Source organism: Pinus tabuliformis, chromosome 5_2, assembly GCF_031772625.1.
Source record: "Pinus tabuliformis cultivar Carrire ecotype Pingquan chromosome 5_2, CPIR1, whole genome shotgun sequence".
NCBI classification, from domain to species: domain Eukaryota; kingdom Viridiplantae; phylum Streptophyta; class Pinopsida; order Pinales; family Pinaceae; genus Pinus; species Pinus tabuliformis.
The window spans coordinates 515,625,073-515,635,236 of NC_142306.1; the positions used below are offsets into that span (position 1 = coordinate 515,625,073).

At 33.6% G+C, this 10,164-nt stretch overlaps 1 protein-coding gene across 2 annotated transcripts; it reads right to left on the bottom strand.

The window, feature by feature from the left end:
* Positions 1-1,202: 1,202 nt before the first annotated feature.
* Positions 1,203-5,569, bottom strand: LOC149159945 (metal transporter Nramp7.2-like). 2 transcript variants are annotated; one of them, XM_089433589.1, is made up of 13 exons: positions 4,907-5,569; positions 4,376-4,460; positions 4,202-4,242; positions 3,983-4,061; positions 3,779-3,883; positions 3,517-3,626; positions 3,196-3,377; positions 2,977-3,046; positions 2,717-2,890; positions 2,429-2,533; positions 2,170-2,301; positions 1,994-2,089; positions 1,203-1,893 (listed from the first exon to the last, which is right to left on the bottom strand). In XM_089433589.1, exons 1-13 carry the CDS (start codon positions 5,033-5,035, stop codon positions 1,612-1,614), a joined length of 1,590 nt encoding a protein of 529 aa, XP_089289715.1. In that variant the 5' UTR covers positions 5,036-5,569; the 3' UTR covers positions 1,203-1,611. The 2 variants fall into 2 exon arrangements, with proteins under 2 accessions (XP_089289715.1, XP_089289716.1); XM_089433590.1 differs by having other exon boundaries at positions 1,205-1,893; positions 4,919-5,564.
* Between the last annotated feature and the right edge of the window lie 4,595 nt (positions 5,570-10,164).

A 10,164-nucleotide genomic window follows, 5' to 3' on the forward strand; every position in this document is an offset into this window, starting at 1 on the left:
AAAAAATTGTATATATTTTTGTTAAATTTTATTGTGAATATAAAAATAACATTTTGTTAAGATTTGGTGCAATTATGTATGGCTATTATCTATATAAGTTCAAATATTTTAGAAATAGTTCTTCATCATTTCTTTTTAGTTTCAAGTATCTTGGTCAAACCCATTAACTATAATGCATTTTGAAAAGAAACATTTAATCTCAAATTTCAATTTTGAACCAAAGGAGGAAGTTATAAATAATAAAACAAGTTTGAACCAATTTTTATATAGGAATTTGGGAAGAGTCTAATAGATTAAGCAATAATAATATACTAGACATGCATTTTGAAGAATTCATAATCATTGGACAACAAAGAAAAACATTGGTTTCCATGGTAGACACCCAAACACCCAAAAGGCCCATATCTATTTAAGTTCATATTGAAATATGAATGTATTATATGCACACTTCTGAGATTTTCATATCCTACAATGAAATAAATTGATTCTAATCAAACTAATAAATAAACTGATTTTATAAAAAGTAAGATCAATCACCATCTCACTATCACCATCACCATCTTACTAATACTATCACCATCACCATCAGTGAGATAGATCACATCTAATATCTAAATAGACCAAGTATGAGGTGGTATCAAGACTATAGAGTCATTTTTATCTTGGGGTCTCAAGACTATGGGCGCATTGTGTGCTTCTCGTGTTTTTTGAATCCTATACAGAATTCCTTATATATGCAATATCAGAGTTTTATATATATCTATATATACCCATGAGATAGAGACTAATTAATTTACGCTGGGTTGAGTTCTTATCATGTAATAATTGAATCTTATATAGAATTCCTTATATATGAAATATTAGAGTTATATATATATATAGATAGATAGATATACTCATGAGATGGAGACAAATTAATTTATGTGGGGTTTAGTTTTTATCATGTTATTGGTTTAAATTTCACTAGGAAAGGCTAAAGGTGCGAACTAGCTCTAGGGGATTTTATTAGACAACCAAATTTGATTGAGCCTTACCCTATGCTAATAAAAATACCCTACATGAAAAAATCATTTTTTCATCCAACATTAAAACATAAATTTAACTTAATTAATATATATTGATTATCACATATTTGATAAGTAAATTAAAAAATACTAGTAAATACACATAGAATTTAGTCCCTAGGGAAGAAAAGGAACCGATCACTTCAATTTATCAATAAAATGCATTACAATTATCACTATAATTGCAACTCCCTATAATTGAAGTAACCAACCTCGATAAAGAGATCAGAGCCAACCTCCTTGTCACACAGCTTTGATAGGATGGATAGGATGGAAAATATTTACAGTTTGCAGCAAGCATACACAAAATACCTTTTAAAACAATATTCCACTGTCACTTGTAGGAATTAGATGAAAGTACAGCTGCCTACACCTTTTAAATAGAATGTTCGTTCTCTGTACACATTCCACATATATTCAATTCAAATTCCCACACCATACCAAACAACAGTTATTAAAACATATTCACTAAACTGAAATTATTGTGTCAACCTAACAAATTATTTGACACTAATGTCAGCAACCCCCAATCAATCCATAGAGACAGCTAATGAGTGGCGAGGATCTGTAGCTCCCGTTCAGGGTTTGAAGGACTTTGCGTGGACGATTCTCCTGGCGCTATATAAGTGACCACCTTGTCTCGCCGAATAGCCAAATACAAAATTCCGGCCAGATATAGAACCATGAGTGGAAATACCAGTAGTGCTATAAATACTGAAGCAACCTTAGGGAGACTGTTATGGATTAACCATTTACCAAATTCTGTGCTGAGGTAGTAGATGTTGATGCCTATGATACAGCATCCAATCGCCCAGGCAGAAACCAGAGTCTGTGACAACATTAGGAACAATTGTCGTTTACAAAACTGAAGGGAAAAGCTTTGCCCAAAAAAATAAAAAAAATTCTCTAGACAGTTAGGACTAACTCACAGTAATTGAGTTCCTGTGAGGTCCCATCTTTGTCTGACTACTCGTAAACTTCAGCAAGGGAATTAAAGCAAATGGCAATTCAAATGATAATATCATCTGCACGAAAAGACTCATTTAGTGATAAACAGAGATGTTTTAAACTATAGGAAAATAAGCATATACATTAAAAAGCATACCGAGGAAATAATAATAAGTTTCCCTGCACCAGAAGAGCCACTGATGAGAGATACTATTAAACTTGGCAAGATGGCAATGCACCGTGTGATAAGATTACGGAGCCATGGGCTCATTTTCATATTAAGGAATCCCTGTAACGAGAAAGACGCCAAACAATTAAATGCTATTCTATGATGTATTATAGAGCTCAGTTTGGCAAAATTCAACGACCCTTTATGTTCAATCTGCAAGAAAATATCATTTGGTAATGCATTACACCTGCATGACATACTGCCCAGCATATGTTCCTGTAATCGTTGAGCTTTGTCCGGATGCTAGGAGTGCTACAGCAAAAACTGTTGAGCTCCAGTTTCCTAGAACTTGCTGAACAACAATAAAACAGGATTTCAGTTTATGCACTTCGGTATCGTAACCATCAATGATATCAATATTCGCTATCAAGAAACTGTCAGATGGATTTATATAAACAATTTTCTGTCATGTAGCAATGCAACTTCAAAAGCAAGATGAATTGATGGCTTTTCCGTTGCAACACTATGGACATACTTTTAGTAGAAATGCTGATGCATTGAGGTCCAAGTTCCCACAATTCTGCAACTGCTCTGGAGGTAAGTTTGGCGAAAAACAGATGGACCCGGCCACAGAAATAACAGCGACGTTGATCATAAATGCTACAAGCAGAGCAACTCCGGTTTCTACGAGGAAATATCTGCATGCTAACTGCAAAATAGCCATCATTCTAAATCGTCTCAATACACATAGACGTTGAATTGGATTAATTCTTGAAAGAATGGAAGCGTACTTACATTAATTCCTGACGTAGAAGGAGTAACTTTACGAGACAGAACCAAGGCAGAATGAAGAAACAGATTGTGCCTGGGCATGGTTGATCACGAGATCAGTTATATCAGTCATAAGCCAAATTTTGCCAAGAAAGTATCTTGGAAGAATGGTAGAGATTTCCTTATAAATTCTAGAAAATTTTCCAAAACTAAGCCAAATATTGAGAAAATATCATATCTTACGGCATAATCATAGCTCCGAGAAGAGAGATCGCAAGACCGGTTGCTCCATTTCCCTTTAACTGAGGCACGAACAGTCCTTTCACAACCTCGTCCGCTTTAGGCTTTGCATATGCCAGCTCTCCAAAGAAACACCCAAACATTGTAAACACAAGAAGAGCAACTAACCCTTCCAATTTTCTTATCTGAAATTCCACGGATTATAAGAAAGGCACACTTTAAACCCGTGTTAAAGATTTTCAAGTAAAATCGATTCACAAAATGGATAAAACGAAATGTTATGTCAAAGAAGGTGAAAATAAGTTGGAGGAAAAGATAGAGCACCCCAAATCTCTGCATGCCTAAGAGCAAGAGTGTGCTGAGTCCAGTTATTAGAACACCAACCCATATAGGTATATGGAACAGCATATTAAGAGCAAACGCAGTTCCCAGCACTGTGCAGTATGGCAAAAAGGAGAAAATAAATTAACAAAAAATAGAGTTAACCCAAAAATCTTTCAATATAATCATTACATCTCTACCTTTAAACCCACAAATGAGAATGAGAGAAATTTACGGTGCATTAACTTTGATTAAAAATAGTAACCTTCAGGAATATCTGCTGCAATAACGGCAATTTCTGCAAGCAGCCATAAGATATAATTGATGTTCCTTGGGTACTCTTCTCTGTAATGTTCAGCAAGATGCTTACCTAGACAAAGTCGAAAAAGTTCACGGGTAAGCATAATACTTTGCGAGGAATAAACCAATTCAAATAACTTTTACTACAGATGAAACTGAGATGGCTGACCTGTCGTGACCCCTAAATTTGCTGCAAGGGATTGAATAAGCAAGGAAAAGATTGACGCCACAAGGATGACCCAGAGAAGCTAAAAACAATCATAAAGAGTAGAATTAATATACCATTTTTGGAATTGACTTTATTATAAGTTAAATCTCTTTCTATGCTTAGAAAGAGTCAATAAAGATGAATTATTTGATTCAAGAGCTTACACATGTTAATATATACCTCATATTTGTACTGCGCACCTGCCTGCAAATCGGACTCCACTGAGACACAAGTGCAATAATAGTTTAAATTAATGTCGGCATGCATCAATGTTATCACTTGCCTCTTCATAACAGTTTACTAGAATCTGAATATACGTCAATGGAGATGGATCAGAGACTAAAATTTACGTACGATTTCCAGGATCAAGGTAAGCTATGCTAACGAGAAATCCAGGTCCAATATGAGCAATAAATTTTCTCCACCCTGGTTTCTCCTCCTGTAAAATTTTACACATGAAATTAAGATAATATCTGATTGCAGATTTTAGAAATATCTCCAAATTCTATAGAGAACAGTGACATCAATTCCCATTCTAAAATATTTTTAAAATATAAAGTAAAAATAATTTTTAAAACTCAAAACCAGATAATGTTGCATCAAACTCTAGCAAAGATTTTAATTCTATTCTAGGTTTTGAGTAGAGACTCTATTCATAATTTTGGATAAGATTTTAATTCTATTCTAGGTTTTGAGTAGAGACTCTATTCATTATTTTAAGTCTTTGAAGATAAATCGAATGTCCACCAGAAATGTAGAACCAGATTAAAATTCTATACACCATTTCATCCAAAAATCCTATACAAAATAATTCTATATAGCTATAGAAATTTTTACTCTCTTATATGTAACGTTAATAAGATGCTAACTATTTTCTTCAATTACCAATCCTCGCACCTTGACATGGCCAGATGATTCCAATTCATTCGAACAGACCAATGAGGAGCTGTCTGGTATTTCTATTAAGCCACTCGCCCTAAACTCTCCTGATCTCAGTACTGATTCCCCAGCCATTGCTATTCAGTAAGGTGTCTCTAATTGCCTAGAAATGATCAGCAATCTCACAGAAGAATTGGAAGGCTATCCAGTTGCATATCTGGAACAAGAAGTTAATGTGATGAACTGGACCTCACGCCATAATTTAAAGACAACCTCGCTGAGTTGGGGTCCATGTCCTGAAGACAGAGCAATTAACGATGCCGAATTCGTCGCTAAATTTGGCCCTACGTGACAGCAAGTGACAGAGAACATGATCATTAGCCGTTAACATTTTAGCGTTGAAGGAACTGTTTGTTGCTGGTTGGAATCTTTTAAATTATTAAATTCGAAGACATTTAAAATAATCCAGATTTGCAGGAATGCAAATGACTGTATCCATAGAAATAAGTTACAGCCATCACCCCACAGAAGAGTATTCCCTTGAATCTGTAAATTATGTTTGCTTGAGCTTGACCTCATCGGTTTCTCAGTGACTTATCCTTTGAGAATTGAAGATCAAAGAACTTCTGGGTAGGGTTGCAGTACAGTGGTGAGGGCCTAAAGAGACACCGTATTGATTCATTCGCAGCACAGGACAAGTCATCGAGTGCATGAAAACTGCAATCCTAGCCGGACGTGATAATTTTCTACATTCTAGTGCAATGTCAACACAGTGATTTTGAAGAAAAATATATGATAATATTGATTTGCCTTGTCGGATATTTAATTCATGTATGGTTTCATGCGTCGGCTTTTTCTTTATCCAGGGATCAGATGTACTTGGTCGATTAAATATCTGGAGGTTATGCTTAAGTATAAATCTAATTTTTTCGATTTTTAATTTTCATATACTGATATTAAGCCATGTATTTAATTGAAAATTTGGGTAGAGTATTACAATAATAATGATTTAAGTTAATGCGATGTTAAGTTGACATCTAAGTATTCGTCTGACATAGGGGAGGTTGATTACTTTACCTCGAACTTTTAGTTAATTCAAATCATTTATGCAATCTTACTGTTCCCGGTCAACGTGTAATTTATTTTTTTATGAAAAAGAAATATTATATAAAATAATTTTAAAATAAAATATAAACAGGTAGGAGTAAAATTTGCAAGGGCATTAAAATAAAAGGAGAATATTTATGAGATTTATTAATAAATTTCTTTAAAATGGTTTTTTAAGCCAATCATAAAGAATAATAATTTTTATTAGAAAAAATAACAATACTTTTATTAAAAAAATGGATTGAAAGTTATAATTTTTAAGCAAATCCTAAATAATATTAATTTTTGATTTAAAAAAAGGATAGAAAGTTATAATTTTTTTTGCAAATATAATTTAGAAAATGTTTTATTATAATTTTAATATATTTTAAAATAATTAAAAATTAATTTGTTTTTTATTAATGTATTTGTAATTTGTGAAACTAACTTCTAATTCTATTATTTTTTATATTATAAAAAAATTGGTGCTTTTTCTTTACTATTTATTATTGTGAATTTAGAAGTTTTGATCACAATATAAAATGAAATTATAATCATCTTAAATAAATTTGACATTTCAAAATCATACATCACTTTTCTTCAAAAAAAATTATTTATAAAAGTAATCTAGTTGTTATATCTCTTAAAAAAATATAAAAAATATCTTTTTTTTTTCTTTTCTTTTATACATACATACATACATACATACATATATATATATATATTTCGCATGTATAGTTTTACTCATAGAAATGAATTACTTTTTATATAATTTCCAACATTACACCTCTCGTATAGTTATGATTTACATATTACAAATGTGCCACATTACACTTGTAACAAATATATTGAAGGTCTTTGAACTGACTACATGAATTAATAGTAATAGTTTACACGTACTACGAGTTAATGATATGGATATCTAACCAGTACCATGCTATTAATGGAATCCTAATAGTCAATCCTGGCTATCCGTGGGTTCGTGGAGCAGTACCATGCTATTAATGGAATCCTAATGGTTGATCCTAGCTATCCATGGGTTCGCGGGATCAGGATTTCTAGATACTTCAATGAGCTTTATAGTTGTTCGCTCCATCTCCAATGTCGCACTTTTTCATCTATGGTTCTCCAATGTGGAGTTTGATCCAACAGTCATGAGGATTATCTTACCTTATTTAGTTGTTCAAGAGTTTCTCTCTGCCATTTTGCTTCGCCTCTGGGAATGTATTCCAACTCCAAGATCGACTCCGAATACTTACAGGTTCATACCCTTACCCTGTGTTCCATTACCTTTTCCATTACTCAAGTTCTCTGCTATAGTTATGAATTACTTTGTTTGACCTACTAGATTTTCGAAGCAGGGTTTCATTAATTCTGTTATGGAGGCGCCGCATCGTGGGCACAACCCTAAACCAAGTATAGGGTTTTTCCATTTTTCCTTCTTTCATTTTGTTTTCAAAACTTACAGATTACTCGACTTCCATTATAACTATATTCTAGTAATTGCAAGGTTCCAAGGGAGTCTTCATGCTACTCGATAATGGTCATTCAAGGGCGAGGTTCTCTTCTGGTAGATGGTTCCAGGGTTGCAGACCCACCCCTATGTCATCCTCTAGGTAATGTGGATATCGATTTCAGAGTTTCTTGGTTATGCGTTTTCGGTCTTCCTGAGTCATATGAGACAGAGTGTCACCTTATCTATTATTGTATTAATTTACTTGGTTTAGCTTCTGTATAGGGACTTTACGTTGCTTTTGGTCAATTTCTCGTGCAAGGATTTATTTGAAAAAAAATGTAATTGGTTGTGACACAGTTCGTTCCTCGTTTGAGGTCAAGAATCACATAAATGAGATATCTTCCTAGATTTGAAGGACTTGTCTAGATAGTATCTTTTGTAATATAATGAATTTCTGCCTTATGATTTATATTGGAAGTGAAAGATGTTTACCTAGAATTGATCAGAGGAGGAGGGTATTCTTGCTCTGTTTCAATTGTTAATTTTATGCATGTTTCTCAAAAATTTAGAGCATGCTTTCTATCAAATCCTTTTGGAATGTGGATTTTAACCTTTACTGTTTAGCAGTGTTCCTTAGTCTTTTAATTTGTTCTCATGCACTTCAAGTTGGATGAAATTGCTTCACGATAATAATCCTGTTTACAGGGTTTTGTAGTTTTTGGTTTGATCTTTTTACATTAGATAAGTCTAGGTTGCAACCGAGACCACTTTCTTTTCTGTTTAAATAAATTAGCAAAAAGAGGGTCGGCCTACGAACCCCGTATTTTTCCACTGTAATCTTTTTCCTTTTCTAACAGAAAAAGATCGGGCCTAGAGTACTCATATGTTTAACCATTGATAGTAATCAATAATTTTGGTTACAGTTTCACTCGGTTTGATTTTCTTGGGCTGAGAAGTTCTTCGGCAAGTTGTGATAACTCGTATATCTATATTGTTTTTCTCTATCTCTGAATGGTTTACCTATGGAAACCCTAGGGGAAGAATTCATCTCGAAAGTTTGGTTTTCTCTTATTTTGCAAGACATACACATTGTCCTTCAATTTTTCCAATTTATACAGTCCTTGGGTAAGTGCTTGACCTCTCAATTTATTGGTTCAGTCAATTCTTCTAATAGTATGCCTAATCTTGTTTCAAGTTACATGTATACCATAGCATATATACTTTTGTTAGCAAAAGACACTTATTCATCTCTCCGTTCAAGAACCTAATTATTTATTGGCATAATACGTATATTTCAAGTCATCTTATCTACTAGCATACTTATTCTATTCCAGAATACCTTAAATCAGCAACTTAAACACTTATGTTTTCAAGCATACAATTATTTATCGGCATACATTATTCTGTTCAAGAGCCCGTTAACAGTTAGCATAAGTACTTCCCTTTTGACATGCATTTAGCTCTCAAGAACTAAAAGCACTTATATGTCCTTAGAAATTAAGTCACAAGCGACTATCTGGTCCAAAATAGCTATAATTTACCAAATTTTTCTCCCAACCTTGAGACTCGCTTCCAAGCCTTAGTCTACCCCTGAGCTATTGCTCAATGTAGCAAGACTAGCAATATTTGTCACAGCTATCTGGTATTCACTAGATATAGCTTAGGAACTCTGTCTGACATATCAACACAGAGATTTTTCTTCTGTCTTTCCTCTCATCTCTCCTCTCCTATCTCAGGTACCTCTACCCTCTTGATCTTTTGGATAATAAATCTTCTTGGAAGTAGTTAGGGAAAGGTAACCGCCTACCCTAACTATGTGACATGTGAGAGTTACATGTTAGTCATAAAATCATTTTCTTTATGCACATTTAATCAAAATAATAATATTAAAACTTAAATAGTATTTTCCAATTTGTTTAACTACAGTAATTAAATATTTGCAATTGTTGGGGTCATCACACCAGCTCATTCTTTAACTTATTCTAATATGTATTCATTTTACTCCCTACATTATAACCACCAGCCACATGCACATGCCACTACTCCTTGAGTAGTTGAGAAGGAAACAAATGTAGGTCCACACAAGTGATTTGGGTGTTACACATAGTGAATTGAAATATTCTTTTTCTCGCCCACTCCTCACCATAATTTGATTTGCAATCAATATTCAATGCAAATTCATAATGTTTCATATGACATTAATGTGTCACCAGTACATAAGTTTTCAACATGCAATTTCGTTAATGGAGGTCATATTCCTTTCCTCCCTCGAGGAAAGCTTTCATGAGGAAAGAGGTACAATTTCAGGTGGGTTATACAAATCAATGCTCTACCATTCCCTTGTTTCAAAATCCTACATTCTTCTATACATTTTTAGTTTTAATGCTTTTCATCTAGGCCTTCTCTATTTCCGACTTCTGTTATAGTTTCTTTGGGTGTCCAGAGGTTGTCTCCCTTCATCACTTATTAGACCATTGATTGATAAGGTTAGCTAATTTTAGTTTCTTACTTCCTTTTGGCTTCCCCTCATTAAGCTCCACATTGACCTCATTATCCCATATCTAGTATTCAAGTCCTTCTCTTGTTCATCTAGGTGATATATCTTCTCATTCCTTCTCTCTTGCCAATTTTATTGCAATGTCTTGAAAGGGCTCTACACCTTCAAATCCAAACATTAGTGGAAATGAGCCCTATCCACATACTTGTGCTCAAACTATTGTTA